The sequence below is a fragment of the Amblyomma mixtum genome, chromosome 7 (genome assembly GCF_055824585.1).
Source record: "Amblyomma mixtum isolate Tamu chromosome 7, ASM5582458v1, whole genome shotgun sequence".
In the NCBI taxonomy this organism is placed as follows: Eukaryota; Metazoa; Arthropoda; class Arachnida; order Ixodida; family Ixodidae; genus Amblyomma; species Amblyomma mixtum.
In genome coordinates, this window is record NC_143018.1 from 60,783,292 (window position 1) to 60,804,528 (window position 21,237).

Genomic DNA, 21,237 nt, shown 5'->3' on the forward strand with positions numbered 1-21,237 from the left:
CAACTCTAGAACGAAGCGCTGCTGCTCAAAAGAGGCCCTCCAGCCTATGGCGCTGATTGGCTCTCATGATGTCATGGTTGACTTCCTTGCACTTGGTAGCATGACATTGCAGGGGGCTGGCAGGTGCTAGGGGATTAACCAAGGATTAACTATGACATTATGTCAAACAGGTCGAGACCACTGACTGAAGGGCCTCTTTCGGTGAACATTACTAGTCGCCTTATTCTTGGCTTGTATGCGACTGAAGCGCTGTATAAAAAATACGACATGCACCACATATACAGGGTGTTTCACCTAAGACTTTACACAATTTGAGTTAAAAGAGCTTTTTTTTCGGCATAGCATTGGCAGCGGTGTAGTACATCAGAATGCAGCTAGGGCGTGCTAATACTGAGTAGTTCACTTTAACTAGTATTAATGTTAGGCTCCTTATTTATTGAAAGGAGTGCAGCCCACTGTAAATGATATCCAGACCAGTTTTTATAATTTCGAAAGCACAGTTACCCTCGGGGCTATGGCCCAACAAATTTTGGCTACACTGCACCAAAATACACAACTTTTTCAGTGGACGTAACTTGCCTTGAAATAGCCAAAATTTCTTGAGCCACAGCGCTGAGAGTAATCACGTTTTCGAAATTTCAATAACTGATATTGATATCGCTTATGGCGGGCTACATACCTGTCAATAATTTAGGAGCCCAATAGTAATAGTTAAAAAGAACTATTCAACATTAGTTAACCAGCCTGCTAGATAGCACCTGTTGGTTGTGTTCTGATGTATTTCACTGCTGACTGTGCTGTGCCTAAAAAAGGCCTCTCTTTTTAAAGTAAAAAATTCTGTTTTTAAAACTTATGTAAAGTCCTTGGTGACACATCCTGTATACTGACGACAAGTAAAAGGTTGATGGAGTTCCTCCATGAGAATAGCCTTCGTGACTATTTGTAGCGTATTGCAAGTTCCCATCTTACACCATATGGCAAGTACTGGCATTAAAAAAAAAAAAAGAATACTCTGATATTTACAAACAGAAATATAGCTGTATCATCATAGCATCACTATGGCTTTCACAAAATTTTCTAGACTGCTCACTTTTGTCTCTCTTCTCTCTCTCCTTCTCCTCTGTTTCTTATGTATGAAAGTAACGGCTGTGAAACAGGAACAGACTCAGCTGTTTTCTGACCGGCCACCTTCAGTGGATATCGAGCACGCACCAGTTATGCAACCGCAAGACGTGGGACAGTCGGCATACCTGCCTGCTTCTGCGGAGATTGGAATTATGTTCACAGAAGCATTTCTTTTTTAAACAGTCTTCACCACGGCAGACTTGCATGTTTCCTTTCATAAAGTTGGCTATGGTGCAAGCTTGCCGCACCTGGTACGGCCGTTAACTTGGTTCCAATCTCAGAATATTTTTGTAATTCACTTATTTTGATGTTGAAATGTTGGCTTTAACTGTTTGCACACCTTGATGCGGAACGTCTTCTTTCAAAACTGAATTTTCTTTAGATTGGCGTTATGAGCCAGACACTAATGTGCCGGAGTGGCGTTTGTATAAAATTGGAATGTGTGTTCTCGTGCTAATAGCCATAGCTGCTTATGAGCTGTGTCACATGGGATCCCACATGTAATTGAAACTACTCTGCTTTTCACAATGCAGGCAGGGCCACCACACATGAGGAGCATAGTGCACCGCCTGGACAGAATTTACAGAGTGGAACAAGCCCCACATGCCGCCGTGCTACAACTGGTGATGCCTGTGGGGTTGAGATGCCGCACAAGTGCACCTACTGCAGCAAGGGCTTCATGACAAGATCTGAATTGTGGATTCACTACCGCTCCCACCCTGCTGAGAGGCCACACCAGTGTTGCGTCTGCGGCAACAGGTTTAAACATAAATGCCACTTACTGCTACATCTCCGTACACACACCGGCGACCGTCCATACAAGTGCCACTTGTGCGGGAAGAGCTTTTCACAAAAGGAGAGCCTGGAAAAGCACTTCCGCACCCACACGGGCAGCCGTCCGTACAAGTGTGACATTTGCGACAAAGGTTTCACAACCAGCAGCATCCTGATTGCACACCGTCGCACCCACACAGGTGAGATGCCGTTCCGCTGCCAGTTTTGCCCCATGGCCTTTATACAAGGTGGAAACCTGAAGAGACATTTGCTTACTCACAAAGGTGCAAAACCATTCAAGTGCAACAACTGCGAAGAGGCGTTCCGAGAGAGAAGTGAATTGAAAGCTCACAAAAAAGAAATGCACACATTTGCATGAAGCTCTGGTGCCTTATGCCGACACTTGTTATGGCGTTCCTTGTCACCATTATGCCAGTGCTGGCACTGACCAGTTTGTTCCCACATCAACATGATCCTTCCCCCAAGAAACTTGCTGAATTGTATGCCTGCGAAGTACTCGAGCTTGTAGGTCCTCGTTGGGTGCCTTCCCTCCACAAGGAAAGAAACCCTACTAAACTTCATGCGCATCATTGAGTTTGAAATTTTGGCACACACAGCATCATTTTCTGTGGGAGCAAGGCTTTCAGGAGAATTGCTAAAATTTGCCTAATTATTGTGTCACTGTGGTGCAAGTGCGGGCACTTCTGCCAGGAAGAGCATTCAGGGAACCAAAGGGGGCTGGACCATTCTTCAAACTGTCACATTCTGAACGCATGTGTCTCCATAGTGCTTTGTGATTTCATGTAATGTCGATGCAGCTGATAATGGACACACCAGAAGTAGAGAACTCCGCTTGTGCACTGTGCTTTCCATGTTGGTGCTCGAGCATTGTTTCATAAGGAAAATGGCTTGTTTTTTTTTTGTACGCTGTAGGAGTAGTCTCTAGTGTATATGTACAAGTATGAGAAATGCACCGTGCCACTGTTTGTGTTTTGGTTTGTCAAAATTCTGTCTCCTTTAGATGTAAACGGCATATTTCTGTGCTGCCAATTATGTCCCCAGTACGTCTGATCTCTTTTCCAAGAGCATAGCTTAGGTGATATGGTTGCATAATATTCTTGAAGTGGCATTGTTATTCTAGCATGTAATGTTATGTATGGCGTGTTTATCTCTTTTATAGCTCTTTTCAGCATTACTAAAGAGGATTTGCCACATTTACTTTCAGTGCTAGTCTACAATTACAGAACTTGCCCTTTCAGTGCATTGGGATTTTGCCAGTGATATGAACATTCCTGCAGTTATTTGGTGATATATTTGTATTAAACATAATGCAATGCAGTGAGAAGTTCTGGAGTGTGTTTTGAGATTTCATTTTATCAACATTTGGAGGATCAGTCAATTCATGGGTGTATCTTATAAGCTTTGCTCTTGGGAATTTTTCTGTTCATTGTGGTTGTTCTTGGCACTCATTAACCATGTTTTATTGTCTCCAATAAAATTGGTGATGTTTGCCGTGCTTTGTGAAAAAAATGTTTTGTTGGAAAGGGGAGAACACAGATGGAGCTCTTTGTTTCAAATTGTTTTTTTGAACACTGCACTGGTGTGAGCTGAGCATTTTCTTTTTATTTTTTGGCAGCTCATTTTACGTCTTATGAGCAGTCACCGAGGCCTATTGAAGTGATGCATCGCACTAGCTGTCAGCTAGCCTTGTGGATTATGCGATGTCCACGGTAACGCATAGCTTTGATTGTAGCAGGTTACTTTCCACAGGTGCTGCATATAACATGTGGAGCAGGGTGGACAGTAGCGAGCCTTGTTTCAGCCCCTTCTGCACTGGCACCTCCTGGGATTCAGCCCCGCAGATGTAGGCCTTAGCTGCGGTATTGACATAAAGGAAACAAAGAGTGTTCAGCCGTATTTGGGGCATCTCCAGTGTCTCCAGGTGTCTCAAGAGCTCACCATATGGTACACTGGTGATGTAACGCCACTGTTCCGCCATTCTGCATCGCCTTCTCTTCCTAGATGGTGACGTAGCGTCATCTAGGAAGAGCCTAGTCAAGGTGCTATTTAAGGCTCTTAAACTGCTAATTCCCCTCCAAAACATCTCATAATGAATCCTAAAGCGTAAAACACATCCTGAGGGGAGCAATAATTGATTTGCGTGCAGTTTACGGGTAGAAAAAAAAGGATACTGAAAATATGATTTTAAATAATCTTTTAAACAATGATTTGGCTCAAAAGCATCTGAGAATGGAGCCTAAAAATAAGCCCAGCTGGAGTGGTGAATGAATTCTCATGCTGTTAATGCTTGGTTTAAAGAAAAGAAAGCGCATCAGTTAAAAGAGGGCAGGGACCGCTAAGCTGTCATTTAAAAATGAACGACTAGTCCACTGTGCTACAGCAGCGACTGAAACAGCAGATTTTAATTGTGCTCTAGCCTTGTTCTTACAGATATTCTTGTGTTTTCATGCATGAGCGGAACCAAGGATTGTGTGCAAGCGAATGGTGCCACGAGTTGTGTCGTGTGTATTGGAAAATTCGTTGTTGCCACGTGTCATAGTGCTCGGAGCACTACTCTCTGCCAATTGCCTACAGCCTAGTATGCTTTGAAGGAAAGCGAGATGATGCTCACTAACATGGCCACTTTCCAGCATCTGCTTTGTTGGTGACGAGAGACAGAGGCGGTAATAAAAAGGAAAACCTGGCACTGACGTCAATTTCTAAAGGAGCCTGGCAGCCGAAAATGGGTCGATGGGTGTTCCGCTCCTGTCGCTTCTTAGTCTCTGAATCTTGAAGCAGTTTTTGTCAAGATAACATGGTGCTTTCCATGTTGTGATTAACGCAAAATATCTACATAGTGTTGCTTTTGGCATTGGGATTTTTCTAGTACTTATGCACATTTTGTCTTTTTTTTTTTCAGGCATTCAAGCAGATGTTGTCATGTCACGAACTAAACTGTACTAGAGGGAAAACTACTGAAATCAACTGCTGGAAACCTTTGCAGGCCCACTGGCTTGATGCCCATAGCCCGTAAAATATTTAGCAGTGCACACAAAAAAAGATTGCCACAAGTCGCCAACATCCGGAGCGATGAAATCGCGTTGCTATTGGACACTGGGAGTGAAGTTGGCTGCGCCTTTACCACTTTATGGGGTGGGGGGGCGGGGGTGTGTAAGTGTGTAAGTTTATAAATACAATTATTTGTGCTGCCCCAGACAAGTCTTTCATGAGTGTCGAATTCAGCATCTACCATGCCATCAGCGATAGTCTGACATTCATGTAGATACGCTTCTCCCGACAAGGATGCGAGATCCCAGATTGTTGGCAAACAACCACCACACAGCAGCGTTGATGCAATGCTTCCTGTTGAGCGGATCCCGTCTACCAGGCCTCCCTGGTGATATGATAATGGGAACGGCCTGCCAATCTCGCCACTGGTGCTCGCGTGATAGGAGCACCTTGTGTGACCTTTTCCCCATACCTCCGGAGCCTTGCTTGTGGTAATCTCTTTTTTTGTGCGCACTGTGCCCAGTGGCAAAATGTCTGCTGTTTGCTCACAAAGTGAGGTGCATCGAGCTGTGTCAAGCCAAGAGCTTAACAAGATCACTCAGATGTGAGATATGGGCAGTGTAAATACATCCCAGACCCCAGGCTCAGTGTGAAGAAATGTGCGACTGTGCATGGGGCTTTTTGATCGACCACAGTGCGATTTGTATTTTTCTTGATGATGATAGTGCTCCTCTGCCGCACAATCTCTGTTTGGTTTCACTGTTTTTGGATCTTGTCTGTGTGTTGAATGGCCTTAAATGTGCGTGTTCTTTCTGAGGTCAACCTCACAAATGTGACATTATGCACGCTGGCACAGCTGTTTATAAGTGTGCCTGCTTAATTCCCTATATTGTAGCTGTGGTGCCAAATGACCTGGAATGTGTAGAGTCATGACTTGCTTATGTATTGCTGATGTGATCATTCAAAGTGAGACGCAGTGTTTGACGTACTGCTAAGGTGTGGAAACACATGAGTCGGATTGCTACCTCGAGGAATGTCTCTGAAAATATGCAATCTTCATAAAATATGGCACTAGCAGCTTCTTGTTGATAGAGTGTAAGAAGTGTTGCTATATATAACTTCATAAGACAAAGTGTGTTCAGAGTGTAGAGAGACAACATTCAGATACAACTCTAGAACGAAGCGCTGCTGCTCAAAAGAGGGCCTCCAGCCTATGGCGCTGACTGGCTCTCATGACGTCATGGTTGACTTCCTTGCACTTGGTAGCATGACACTGCAGGGGGCTGGCAGGTGCTAGGGGATTAACCAAGGATTAACTGTGACATCAAGTCAGACAGGTCGAGACCATTGACTGAAGGGCCTCTTTCAGTGAACATTACTAGTCGCCTTATTCTTGGCTTGTATGCGACTGAAGTGCTGTAAAAAAATACGACATGCACCACATATAGAGGGTGTTTCACCTAAGACTTTACACAATTTGAGTTAGAAGAGCGCTTTTTTCGGCATAGCTTTGTCAGCGGTGTAGTACATCAAAATGCAGCTAGGGCGTGCTAACAAGCAGTCTGGTTAACTAATACTGAATAGTTCACTTTAACTATTACTGTTAGGCTCCTTATTTATTGTAAGGAGTGTAGCCCACTGTAAATGATATGCAGACCAGTTTTTATAATTTCAAAAGCACAGTTACTTCAGGGCTGTGGCCCAACAAATTTTGGCTACACTGCACCAAAATACGCAACTTCTTCAGTGGACGTAATTAATCTTGAAATAGCCAAAATTTGTCGTGAAACAGCGCCGAGAATAAGCACGTTTCCGAAATTTCAAAAACTGATATGGATATCACTTATGGTGGGCTACACACCTGTTAATAATTTAGAAGCTTAACAATAATAGCTAAAAAGGAACTATTCAGTATTAGTTAACTAGCCTGCTAGATAACACCTCTTGGTTGCTTTCTGATGCATTTCACCACTGACAGTGCTGTGCCTAAAAAGGGCCTCGTTTAAGTCGAAAGTCCTGTTTATGAAACTTATGTAAAGTCCTAGGTGAAACATCCTGTGTACTGACAACGAGTAATAGTTCGATCGGGTTCCTCCATGAGAATAGCCTCCATGACTATTTGTAGCGTAATGCAAGTCCCCATTTTATGCCATATGGCAAGTACTGGCATTAAAAAAAAAGAATACTCTGATATTTACAAAGAGAAAAATATAGCTGTATCAGCATTGCATCACTATGGCTTTCACAAAATGAGCTGTCTTATCATAGTGATTAGCAGTGTATCAATTTTCCACATGTCTCACTTTTGTCTCTCTTCTTTCTCTCCTTCTCCTCTGTTTCTTACGTATGAAAGTACCGGTTGTGAAACAGGAACAGACTCGGCTGTTTTCTGACCGGCCACCTTCTGTGGAGATCGAGCATGCACCGGTTATGCAACCACAAGACGTGGGACAGTCGGCATACCTGCCTGCTTCTGCGGAGATTGGAAGTATGTTTACAGAAGCATTCATACTTTTTGCTTTTTTAAACAGTCTTCACCACGGCAGACTTACATGTTTCCTTTCATAAAGTTGGCTATGGTGCAAGCTTGTCGCACTTGGTATGGCCGTTAACTTGGTTCCAATCTCAGAATATTTTTGTAATTCACTTATTTTGATGTTGAAATGTTGGCTTTAACTGTTTGCACACCTTGATGCGGAACGTCTTCTTTCAAAACTGAATTTTTTCTAGATTGGTGTTATGATCCAGACACTAATGTGCCGGAGTGGCATTTGTATAAAATTGGAATGTGTGTTCTCGTGCTAATAGCCATAGCTGCTATACTCCGTTTCATACATAGCTGTCAACGCTGCCAAAGGTACGAAAGTAGTCCGCTGCAAAAAACAAGCAAAATGTATCCGTCCGCCTCGCGTCGTGGCTGAGTGGTACGAAGCGCGCGCCTTTCTGTTCATTTTACAAAGGGCCTAGGTTCGACTCCCGGCTCGGGTGGTTTTTTTTAAATTTTTTTTTATTTTTCTTAAAAGATTCATTAGGTAGAAACTCGAAACTGTCAAACTCTAATACCTACTTTGAAAAACACAGCGCTGTTTACTTGTCTCGAAGGGAAAAGGCAGTGTAGTGTATTGGCGACGGACGTGATTGCGAAGTGCTTTTCTCGGGTACTGAACGACTTTTTAGCATGCGGCACACAATGAATCATTGTGTGGTGATAGAATTCAGTGTGGCGTCGATTATTCGGAGCAGCCTCGGCTAGCGGCAACCTTGTATTGATCGGTGTACTCGGCGGCTTTAAAGTGAGGAGCGTCTGACTGGGGTCTCCTCTTTGAGCTGTTGTCACAAGGAAAATTCTTTGAAGTCCTTCCGGTCGTAGTAATGTTTTGTATTAGATGTCGGATTCGGTGTGTTATGGGAGTGAGCTAGTGCGGCGAGATGGGGATTGTTGAAAGCTCTGCATTTTTAGGCCCTGAGCAGAGATTCCGCTGCACAGGCCATCGAACGCTTCGTCCTCAATGGAATGCCTTTAGCGAAAGAGACCTGCATGACGCCAAAAGAGCCAGAGTAGAGATGTTTTTGAAGCCGCAGTGGGCGAAGAAAACAAGCGAGTAGGCGATAGCGTTGCCATTTTCTCCATACTCGGAAACCGAAAGACGAACGCGGAAGACATCACCGGCCGGCCTAGCTGCGAAAACCTGATACAGGAGGAGCCGAAAAAAACCCAGAAAACTAAGGCACTCTGTTTTGAAGAACATTAAAGAAAAAGCAATCTTTTTGCAAAATAAAACACCATTATTATTATGCTGCAATATTAACCAAAAATAACTTTAATTTTGAGTTCATTACTCTTGTCACTTTCGACGCACTAGATTACGATGCGGACGAGGAGCGCGAACAGGCACCGTAGCCTTGGCAGCGTTGACAGCTAAGTATGAAACGGAGTATGAAGAGCTGTGTCATATGGGATCCCACATGTAATTGAAACTACTCTGGTTTTCTCAATGCAGGCATGGCCGCCACGCATCAGGAGCATAGTGCACCGCCTGGACAGAATTTACAGAGTGGAACAAGCCCCACATGCCACCGTGCTACAACTGGTGATGTCTGTTGGGGTGAGATGCCGCATAAGTGCACCTACTGCAGCAAGGGCTTCATGACAAGACCTGAATTGTCGGTTCACTACCGCTCCCACCCTGCTGAGAGGCCACACCAGTGTTGCGTCTGCGGCAACAGGTTTAAACATAAAGGCCACTTATTGATACATCTCCGTACCCACACCGGCGACCGTCCATACAAGTGCCACTTGTGCGGGAAGAGCTTTTCACAAAAGGAGAGCCTGGAAAAGCACTTCCGCACCCACACGGGCAGCCGTCCGTACAAGTGTGACATTTGCAACAAAGGTTTCACAACCAGCAGCACCCTGAGTGCACACCGTCGCACCCACACAGGTGAGATGCCGTTCCGCTGCCAGCTGTGCCCCAAGGCCTTTATACAAAGTTCAAACCTGCGGAGACATTTGCGAACTCACAAAGGTGCAAAACCATTCAAGTGCAACAACTGCGAAGAGGCGTTCCGAGAGAGAAGCGAACTGAATGTTCACAAAAAAGAAATGCACACATTTACATGAAGCTCTGGTGCCTTATGCCAACACTTGTTATGGCGTTCCTTGTCACCGTTATGCCAGTGCTTGCGCTGACCAGTTTGTTCCCACATCAACATGATCCTTCCCAAAAAAAATTGCGTAATTGTATGCCTGCGAAGTACACGAGCTTGTAGGTCCTCGTCAGGTGCCGTCCCTCCACAAGGAAAGCAACCCTACTAAACTTCGTGCGCATCATTGAGTTTGAAATTTTGGCACACACAGCATCATTTTCTGTGGGAGCAAGGCTTTCAGGAGAATTGCTAAAATTTGCCTAATTATTGTGTCACTGTGGTGCAAGTGCGGGCACTTCTGGCAGAAAGAGCACTCCGGGAACCAAAAGGGGCCAGACCATTCTTCAAAGTGTTACATTCTGAATGCATGTGTTTCGACAGTGCTTTACGATTTCATGTAATAATGTCGGTGCAGCTGCTTATGGACATACCAGAACTAGGAAGCTCCGCTTGTGTACTGTGCTTTCCATGTTGGTGCTCGAGCATTGTTTCATAAGGAAAATGGCTTGTTTTTTTTTTGTACGCTGTAGGAGTAGTCTCTAGCGTATATGTACAAATGTAAGAAATGCATCGTGCCGCTGTTTGTGGTTCGGTTTGTCAAATTTCTGTCTCCTTTAGATGTAAACAGCATCTTCAAAAATTAAACGGCAAAAATTAAAATTTTTGTGCTACTAATTGTGTTCCCAGTATGTCTGATCTCTTTTACAAGAGCATAGCTTTGGTGATGAGGTTACATAATATTCTTGAAGTAGCATTGTTATTCTAGCATTTAACGTTATGTTTAGCATGTTAATCTCTTTTATAGCACTTTTCAGCATTACTAAACAGGATTTGCAACATTTATTTTAAGTGCTTGTCTACAATTACAGAACTTGCCCTGTCAATCCATTGGGATTTTGCCACTGATATGAACATTCCTGCAGTTATTTGGTGATTTGTTTGTATTAAACATAATGCAATGCAGTGAGAAGTTCTGGAGTGTGTTTTGAGATTTCATTTTATCAACATATTTAGCAGCATTTTTAGGATCAGTCAATTCATGGGTGTATCTTATAAAGTTTGCTCTTGGGAATTGTTCTGTTCATTGTGGTTGTTCTTGGCACTCATTATCCATGTTTTATTGTCTTCAATAAAACTGGCGAGGTTTGCCGTGCTTTGTGAAAAAAATGTTTTTTTGGAAAGGCGGGAACACAGATGGAGCTCTTTGTTTCACATTGTTTTTTGTTTTTTGAACACTGCTCTGGTGTGAGCTGGGCATTTTATTTTTAGTTATTTTTTGGCAGCGCGTTCTATGTCATTTGAACAGCCACAGAGGCCTGTCGGAGTGATTCATCGCATCAGCAGTCAGGTAGCCTTGTGGATTATGCGATGTCCACGGTGACGCATAGCTTTGATTATAGCAGGTTACTTTCCACAGGTGCTGCATATAACATGTGGAGCAGGGTGGACCGTGGAGAGCCTTGCTTCAGCCCCTTCTCCACTGGCACCTCCTGGGATTCAGCCCGCAGCTGTAGGCCTTAGCTGCGGTATTGGCGTAGACGCAACAGAGGGTGTTCAGCCATATCTGGGGCATCTCCAGTGTCTCCAGGTGTCTGAAGAGCTCGCCATATGGTACACTGGTGATGTAATGCTAGTGTTCCGCCATTGTGCATTGCCTTCTCTTCCTAGGTGGCGATGTAGCGTCGTCTAGGAAGAGCCTAGTCAAGGTGGTATTTAAGGTTCTTAAACTGCTAATTCCGCTCAGAAACATCTCGTAGTGCAACCTAAAGTACAAAACACATCCAGAAGGGAGCAGTAATTGATTTGTGTGCAGGTAATTACTGGTTACAGGTAGGAAAAAAGGGATACTGAAACTATGACTTTTTTTAAATAATGATTTTGCTCAAAAGCATCTGAGAATGCAGCCTAAATGTAGGCCCAGCTGTAGTGGTAAATGAATTCTCATGCTGTTAGTGCTTGGTTTAAAGAAAAGAAAACGCATCAGTTAAGAGAGGTCACGCACCACTAAGTTGTCATTTAAAAATGAACCATTAGTCCACTGTGCTACAGCAGCGACTGAAACAGCAGATTTTAATTGTGCTCTAGCCTTGTTCTTACAGATATTCTTGTGTTTTCATGCATGAGCGGAACCGAGGATTGTGTGCAAGCGAATGGTGCCACGAGTTGTGTCGTGTGTATTGGAAAATTCGTTGTTGCCACGTGTCATAGTGCTCGGAGCACTACTCTCTGCCAATTGCCTACAGCCTAGTATGCTTTGAAGGAAAACCAGGTGATGCCCACTAACATGCCCACTCTCTAGCATCTGCTGTGTTGATGACGATAGAGAGAGCCGGTAACAAAAAGGAAAACCTGGCACTGACGTCAATTTCTAAAGGAGCCTGGCAGCCGAAAAAGGGTCGATGTGTGTTCCGCTCCTTTCGCTTCTTAGTCTCTGAATCTTGAAGCAGTTTTTTTTTAAGACAACTTGTGTTTAGTGACTGAATTGCTGTACTTAATTCCACTATACTGGAGAGATGAATCCAAAACATTGTTATGTGGGTAGAGTGTGCTTGTCGCTTGGAAAGTCTGAAGGGTTAGCAGTAGTACAAGTAAATTAAAGCTAATAACAATCGGGGCAACACTTTTCATTTTGCTTCAAACTCGCGAAAACAAGCACTGCTGTTCAAACTGCCTCTGCTGAGGAGGAAGAAAATACACTGGTATCCACAGACACGTTGGTAAAAAATGTGGCGGAAAAAGAGCAGGGGGTGGATATTTGGTGAATTTTCAACCCGACCAAAATCGAAAGGGTTACCAAATGGGCTTTAGGGAGCTCCCCTTGCCGTGGTCCCCAGCCTTCCTTGTCATCAGCATGTATGTGTAACGAAGACTCCATCAAAATGTGCGGTTGCAGGCTCTCCTGGCAGGGCAAAAGTTGCATGCAAGCTTCCACTGCATGTGTGCAAGGCGTGGTTTTGATCCGTAACACCCATTCTTTGCAGTCGATGAATTAAACGCTCTTAAATCTCAACTTTGTGCTTTGAATTTTCTAAGTGGACTAACTTTCATTTGCGTGTTCTAGTTTCAATAAGTCTTAGATACATAAATGCGCTTAAAGATGCTTAGTTTAGTTTCTTTTGTTGAAAAGTGGACCTTATCTTCACTATTGTAGCTCATGTACTGCCACTGTTTTTACTGCTGCTTTAAAAAAGGTGCCATTTTATTCTGTTTTTATACCTACCCAAATAACGATTCTCTGAAGCGCATGTTACTTGGCTACGATGCATTGACCTTGAGCACCTTCACGCATGCCCACACACACACACACACACGCATGTCAATGTGTTCACACTCTGGTGTCCGGAAGGGGGGGCGGTTGCCCCCCCCCTAGAATTACGGATATTATTTTTGCACTAGTTCCTTTTTAGTGCTAACCTACCGCCACCCCCATCCCCGAACATCGGGTGCCCCCCCCCCCCCACCCCCCACCCCCGGAAAAAGTTTTGCGGACGCCCTTGTTCACACTCGCCAATGCATCAGGTTTTAATGTTTGGTTTTATGTGACCTGTTCGCTGTTTCTTTACACGAGCTTCTCTGAGATGACTTTACAATCAGTTTCTGTCTTGTCTATTTCTAAAAACATCTTGAATGTTTACGTGGAAGAGTCTCTGGTAGAAGCAACATGCAGTTATAAAGTTCAGTCAAAATGTAATGCACAATCCACTGCAGCTTGATAACGGTAAGCACTAGGGAAATGAAATTGTGTAGCCAGAAACATTGCTTTGTTAGTTCTTTCGATATATCACTAAATGTGTCATCCATCTGATTCACTGCACTTCATGTCTTTCTGTCCATGATGTGAATGCACAGTCACAAAATTCTCGAGGTGGGACGCTGCAGCACTTCTTGATACGCAGTGAGCTCATTGTCATCTCGGAACAGTATTCCATAGAGATCAGATCATCTCCTCAGATCTACACAGATCATCTTTCTTGCCGGCAGCCTTGGCAACCAGCGAGCACAAATATTTCTGTATCCCAGTCCTTCAGTTAGTGTTAACGCAGATTATTTTGTAATACCTGTGTGCTCCATGATGCCTCACTTCGTGAAGGACCTGTCCTTTTGGATTACTTTATCAGTGACTTTGTAACACGTGACGGTCTACCTAAATCTGTCTTGCCCTGGATGCCGTAGTCATCACACTGAAACCTGAAGGCATGAAAAGCATATCTTCAATTCAGTTTGTTGTCTCCATAAGCTTACTGTGAACGATGTTGCAGAGCTATGCCCTCATCTGTTGAGTTCAATCACTGCACATTGGCATAGTAAGGTGTTGCATTGATCATCCCTAGTGGCTTTCCTCAAATAAGTGAGAAGTAAAATGAGTCATCAGTCAGGTGGTATAGGATCAATGCTCTGAGCTACGACAATATTTTATTTCCTAGAGCTTACCATTACTGCCCTAGTTGATTGTGCATAACTTTTGGACCATCTATTTTATTTGCACATTTTAGTGTGTTGCACAGTGATGACAGTATGGGGAAATTTCTAGCTGTTAAAACGTCCGCGTCGTTAAACGTTACATCCCATGTCTGATTTGAGAGCTCCACTTTTCACCTGCTTTAAACAGGAATTTTTCCTCGAGGCACCGATGGAATGTGGGGAGGCACCAGTGTAGGGTGTGCTGCAATCAGGGGGCATATGAGGCAAGTGGCTATGGCGATGTGTACCAGTGCACTGTGCAGTAGCTTTTGCTGTCGCTCCTCTCCAGGGCATAGTCTATGCGATGAGGTCATCGTGACAAAACCTTGCTCCTGCTTCCAGATTTGAAAGTTTCAACGTGTTGGAATACATGAACATGGGCACATTTTACTTTTGACCTCTCAACTGTCTCTGAGGTCTTCTCTTCATTCATATCAAACTAACCATTTATGCTGAAAAGTTGCAAACACAGAGACTAGGCGCAATTTACTGCTCAGTTATATTGCTAGAGACCATTTACTTTCCTGAACATATTCACTCACTTCAATAGTTGCTACTAAATGCCTGAATATACTGAGCCTTTCAATACACATATGTGATTTGCTCTCTGATCTCATATGGTGCTTTTCATGTTGTGATTAACACATAAAATATCTACATGCTGTTGCTTATGGCACTGGGATTATTCTAGTACTTATGCACATTGTCTTTTTTTTTTTTCAGGCATTCAAGCGGATGTTGCCAAGTCATGAACTAAACTCTACTAGAGGGAAAATCATTGAAATCAACTTCTGTAAATTTTTGCAAGCCTTGATGTCCATGGCCTGTAAAATATTTAGTAGTGCGCTCAAAAAAAGATTGCCACAAGTCACCAACATCCGGAACGATAAAATCGCGATAAGTAACGGTGCAATATTGGACACTGGGAGTGAAGTTGACTGTGCCTTTACCGCTTTCTGGGGTGGTGGGGGTGTAAGTATGTAAGTGTATAAATACAATCATTCGTGCTGCCCCAGACAAGTCTTTCATGAGTGTCGAATGCCGTCAGTGATAGTCTGACATTCATGTGGATACACTTCTCCTGACAAGGATGCGAGATCACAGACTGTTGGCAAACAACCAGCACACAGCAGCATTGATGCAATGCATGCTGTTGAGCGGCTCCTCTCTACCAGCCTCCCCTGTGCCACTGTAATGGGAACGGCCTGCCAATCTCACCACTGGTGCTCGCATGACTGGAGCACCTTGTGTGACCTTTTCCCCATACCTCCGGAGCCTTGCTTGTGGTAATCTTTTTTTTTGTGCGCACTGTGCCCAGTGGCCAAATGTCTGCTGTTTGCTCACAAAGTCAGGTGCATCGAGCTGTGTGAAGCCAAGGGCATAGCAAGATGACTCAGATATGAAATATGGGCAGTGTAAATACATCTTGGACCGCAGTCTGACTGTGCAGACATATGTAACTGTGCATGGGGCTTTTTGATCGACCACAGTGAGAGTTGTATATTTCTTGATGATGATAGTGCTCCTCTGCCACACAATCTCTGTTTGGTTTCACTGTTTTTGGATCTTGTCTGTGTGTTGAATGGCCTTAAATGTGCGTGTTCTTTCTGAGGTCAACCTCACAAATGTGACATTATGCACGCTGGCACAGCTGTTTATAAGTGTGCCTGCTTAATTCCCTATATTGTAGCTGTGGTGCCAAATGACCTGGAATGTGTAGAGTCATGACTTGCTTATGTATTGCTGATGTGATCATTCAAAGTGAGACGCAGTGTTTGACGTACTGCTAAGGTGTGGAAACACATGAGTCGGATTGCTACCTCGAGGAATGTCTCTGAAAATATGCAATCTTCATAAAATATGGCACTAGCAGCTTCTTGTTGATAGAGTGTAAGAAGTGTTGCTATATATAACTTCATAAGACAGGTGCGTTCAGAGTGTAGAGAGACAACATTCAGATACAACTCTAGAACGCAGCGCTGCTGCTCAAAAGAGGCCCTCCAGCCTTTGGCGTTGACTGGCTCTCATGATGTCATGGTTGACTTCCTTGCACTTGGTAGCATGGCATTGCAGGGGGCTGGCAGGTGCTAGGGGATTAGCCAAGGATTAACTATGGCGTTAAGTCAAACAGGTCGAGACCACTGACTGAAGGGCCTCTTTCGGTGAACATTACCAGTCGCCTTATTCTTGGCTTGTATGCGACTGAAGTGCTGTATAAAAAATTACGACATGCACCACATATGCAGGGTGTTTCACCTAAGACTTTGCACAATTTGAGTTAGAAAAGCTTTTTTTTCGGCATAGCATTGGCAGTGGTGTAGTACATCAGAATGCAGCTAGGGCGTGCTAACAAGCAGTCTGGTTAACTAATACTGAGTAGTTCACTTTAACTATTACTGTTAGGCTCCTTATTTATTGTAAGGAGTGTAGCCCACTGTAAATGATATGCAGACCAGTTTTTATAATTTCAAAAGCACAGTTACCTCAAGGCTGTGGCCCAACAAATTTTGGCTACACTGCACCAAAATACGCAACTTCTTCAGTGGACGTAACTTGTCTTGAAATAGCCAAAATTTGTTGGGCCGCAGTGCCAGGAGTAATCACGCTTTCGAAATATCAGTAACTCATATTGATATCACTTATGGCGGGCTACACACCTGTCAATAATTTAGGAGCCCAATAGTAATAGTTAAAAAGAACTATTCAGTATTAGTTAACTAGCCTGCTAGATAGCACCTCTTGGTTGCTTTCTGGTGCATTTCACCGCTGACAGTGCTGTGCCTAAAAAGGGCCTCGTTTAAGTCGAAAGTCCTGTTTATAAAACTTATGTAAATTCCTAGGTGAAACATCCTGTATACTGACAACGAGTAATAGTTCGATCGGGTTGTTCCATGAGAATAGCCTCCATGATTATTTGTAGCGTAATGCAAGTCCCCATCTTATGCCATATGGCAAGTACTGGCATTAAAAAAAAAAAAGAATACTCTGATATTTACAAAGAGAAATATAGCTGTATCAGCATGGCATCACTATGGCTTTTCACAGAATGAGCTGTCTTATCATAGTGATTAGCAGTGTATTAATTTTCCACACGGCTCACTTTTGTCTCTCTTCTTTCTCTCCTTCTTCTCTGTTTCTTTTGTATGAAAGTACCGGTTGTGAAGCAGGAACAGACTCAGCTGTTTTCTGACTGGCCACCTTCAGTGGAGATCGAGCATGCACCAGTTATGCAACCGCAAGACGTGGGACAGTCCGCATACCTTCGTGCTTCTGCGGAGATTGGAAGTATGTTCATTGAAGCATTCATACTTTTTGCTTTTTTAAACAGTCTTCACCACGGCAGACTTACATATTTCCTTTCATAAAGTTGGCTATGGTGCAAGCTTGTCGCACCTGCTATGGCTGTTAACTTTGTTCCAATGTCAGGTCATTTTTGTAATTCACTTATTTTGAGGTTGAAATCTTGGCTTTAACTGTAGGCGCACCTTGATGTGGAGCGTCTTGTTTCAAAACTGAATTTTCTTTAGATTGGCCTTATGAGCCAGACGCGAATATGCCGGCGTGGCATTTGTATAAAATTGCAATGTGTGTTCTCGTGCTAATAGCCGTAGCTGCTAAAGAGCTGTGTCATATGGGATCCCACATGTAAAAGTAACTACTTTGCTTTTCTCAATGCAGGCATGGCCACCACACATCAGGAGCATAGTGCACCGCCTGGACAGAATTTACAGAGTGGAACAACCAGCACATGCCACCGTGCTACAACTGGTGATGTCTGTGGGGGTGAGATGCCGCATAAGTGCACCTACTGCAGCAAGGGCTTCATGACAAGACCTGAATTGTCGGTTCACTACCGCACCCACCCTGCTGAGAGGCCACACCAGTGTTGCGTCTGCAGTAACAGGTTTGCACAAAAAGGCCACTTATTGGTACATCTCCGTACCCACACCGGGGACCGTCCATACAAGTGCCACTTGTGCGGGAAGAGCTTTGCACTAAATGAGAGCCTGGAAAAGCACTTCCGCACCCACACGGGCAGCCGTCCGTTTAAGTGTGACATTTGCAACAAAGCTTTCGCAACCAGAAGTGCCCAGATTGTACACCGTCGCACCCACACAGGTGAGAAGCCGTTCCGCTGTCAGCTGTGCCCCATGGCCTTTGGACTAGGTGGAAACCTGCAGAGACATTTGAAAACGCACAAAGGTGTAAAGCCGTATAAGTGTACCTACTGTGAAGAGACGTTCCGAGAGAGAAGCGAATTGAAAGCTCACAAAAAAGAAATGCACACATTTGCATGAAGCTCTGGTGCCTTATGCCGACACTTGCTATGGCGTTCCTTGTCACCGTTATGCCAGTGCTTGCACTGACCAGTTTGTTCCCACATCAATATGATCCTTCCCCCAAAAAAATTGCGTAATTGTATGCCTGCGAAGTACACGAGCTCGTAGGTCCTCGTCGGGTGCCGTCCCTCCACAAGGAAAGAAACCCTACTAAACTTTGTGCGCATCATTGAGTTTGAAATTTTGGCACACACAGCATCATGTTCTGTGGGAACAAGGCTTTCAGGAGAATTGCTAAAATTTGCCTAATTATTGTGTCACTGTGGTGCAAGTGCGGGCACTTCTGCCAGAAAGAGCATTCAGGGAAACAAAGCGGGCTGGACCATTCTTCAAACTGTCACATTCTGAATGCATCTGTCTCGACAGGGCTTTGTGATTTCATCAAATGATGTCAGTGCAGCTGCTCATGGACATACCAGAAGTAGAGAACTCCGCTTGTGCACTGTGCTTTCCATGTTGGTGCTCGAGCATTGTTTCATAAGGAAAATGGCTTGTTTTTTTTCTGTACGCTGTAGGAGTAGTCTGTAGCGTATATGTACAAATATAAGAAATGCTCTGTGCCACTGTTTGTGTTTTGGTTTGTCAAATTTCTGTCTCCTTTAGATGTAAACGGCATATTTCTGTGCTGCCAATTGTGTGCCCAGTATGTCTGATCTCTTTTCCAAGAACAGCATAGCTTAGGTGATGTGGTTGCACAATATTCTTGAAGTAGCATTGTTATTCTAGCATTTAACGTTATGTTTGGCACGTTAATCTTTCTTATGGCACTTTTCAGCATTACTGAACAGGATTTGCCACATTTACTTTCAGTGCTAGTCTACAATTACAGAACTTGCCCTTGCAGTGCATTGGGATTTTGCCACTGATATTAAGATTCCTGCAGTTGTTTGGTGATATGTTTGTATTAAACATGATGCAATGCAGTGAGAAGTTCTGGAGTGTGTTTTGAGATTTCATTTTATCAACATTTGGAGGATCAGTCGATTCATGGGTGTATTATATAAGCTTTGCTCTTGGGAATTTTTCACTTCATTGTGGTTGTTCTTGGCACTCATTATCCATGTTTTATTGTCTCCAATAAAACTGGCGAGGTTTGCCGTGCTTTGTGAAAAAATGTTTTGTGGGGAAGGGAGGAACACAGATGGAGCTCTTTGTTTCGCATTGTTTTTTGAACACTGCCCCGGTGTGGGCTGGGCATTTTATGTTTAGTTATTTTTTGGCAGCTCATTTTACGTCTTTCGAGCAGTCACCGAGGCCTATTGAAGTGATGCATCGCATTAGCAGACAGCTAGCCTTGTGGGCTATGCAATGGTTAAGCCAGCTTGCAAAGTCATGACCTCTGAGAAGTCTGGCGAGCATGCCCTTAGGTGTTTCACAAATGATTAGTTTTACTGTCACCAAATGCCTGAAGTTGTTGTACTGCTGGTAACCCTTTTTCATACTCATTGCACGGAACAGTGACATATATCTAACAATGAGACATTTAATTTGGATATATTTAAAGAGGTAATGCACTCCTACTGGTGAAATCTTATAGCCTTTTGTACAAAATGCAAGAGGCAGTAAACCCACTGCTTCGCTCACTGTCCATCAGGTTAAGTGCAAGCAGCTATTGCCTCTTCATTTGCTGAGCTGCTTTGATAGAAGTATGGCACACACACAGTGTACATAAGCACAGGCGGAAGCAGTACTCAACTTCACTGTTACACAGTTTCATTAAAAAAGAAATGTACAGAATCCTGGGGCACTACTTTGAAAAAAAAAAATGCAGACAGCACATTCTACACACACGTGGCTTTAAAACTGCTCATTAAGCACTGTAGTGCATGCAAAGTTCAAGAAAACAAAACACTTCCGATACCTGCTTTCATTTTTACTGAATAATAATATGCTGTTTAGGGTCGCTACAGAAAAAAATATTTCTCCCTACTACTGACGGGGCCATTACTTACCGTCGCAGTAGCTCAGTGGCTTTGACATTCAACTACTGATCCCAAGGTCATGGGCATTCGGTTGCAGCGGCTGCAATCTCATTGCAGCGAATGTTAAAAATGCTTACGTGCTGTGCATTATGGGTGCATGTTTAAGAACCTCTCATAGTCAAAATTAATTCAGAGCCTTAGACCATGCCATCCATCAATGTCCATTTGGCACTTCCGGTAATTAAACCTCACAATTTACAGTTACCTTCCTCAAATATACTACACTAGCACTATATCCTAGAAATATAATTCCGCCATTGTCAAGGATGTCATAGACAACATAGTAACAGCTCCAACTTGAGGTCTTCAGACAAAAATCTTTCTGGTCCCTATCCACGGGGGAATAAAGAGGGAACAAAAGAGCAGGTGTGCAGCACAGGCCTGTGGCTCTGAAACCGAAAGTGAATATGGTTTGCGAGCTAGAACTGCCCCAAACTCGGCCATCGTGTGGCAAAATAGGGATAAGGAAAGAAGCAACTGACTCAAAGTGGTGAAATGCATTCTGGGAGTACGGAAATTGCTTCAATGAGGTAAACAAGGAAAGGGGAATGAGGGGCTCGTTATAAATATGAGAGAAGCCAACAGCCACAGAAACCAAGGGGCACAGGGGATTTTTTATTTATTTTATTTAATTTGTGGTGTTGATCAATTTATAATGTTGTTGAATATGTTATCGCTTAAAGCTAATTGATTAGAAAAGCAGAAGAAAAAACAGCCACATGCCGCCGGTGGGATCCCACCGGCGGCATGTGGCTGTTTTTTCTTCTGCTTTTCTAATCCGCTTGTGATAACATCAATGAACAATGCTCCATGCACTTTAGTGCACTCGCACGAGCGATTGCTTTATGTTGATGATGATGATGTGGCCATGCCCTTCGGAACAGGTGGACAGTACATGT

The 21,237-nt window shown here is 43.7% G+C and overlaps 1 protein-coding gene across 4 annotated transcripts in view; it reads left to right on the forward strand.

Moving 5' to 3' along the window:
• The window catches only part of LOC149336235 (uncharacterized), a 25,628-nt gene extending 4,747 nt beyond the window's left edge, over positions 1-20,881 (forward strand). For 3 of the 4 annotated variants that reach the window (XM_089552756.1, XM_089552758.1, XM_089552757.1), the window contains exons 3-7: positions 1,659-2,099; positions 7,262-7,396; positions 8,910-9,350; positions 17,167-17,301; positions 17,695-20,881. In XM_089552756.1, the coding sequence (XP_089408882.1) occupies positions 1,659-2,099; positions 7,262-7,396; positions 8,910-9,350; positions 17,167-17,301; positions 17,695-18,314 (1,772 nt within the window). In that variant the 3' untranslated portion in view covers positions 18,315-20,881. Of the gene's footprint in view, positions 1-1,658; positions 2,100-7,261; positions 7,397-8,909; positions 9,351-10,972; positions 12,885-17,166; positions 17,302-17,694 lie in introns of those variants that run through there. The other variant, XM_089552759.1, reaches the window with a different exon arrangement.
• Positions 20,882-21,237: the final 356 nt, after the last annotated feature.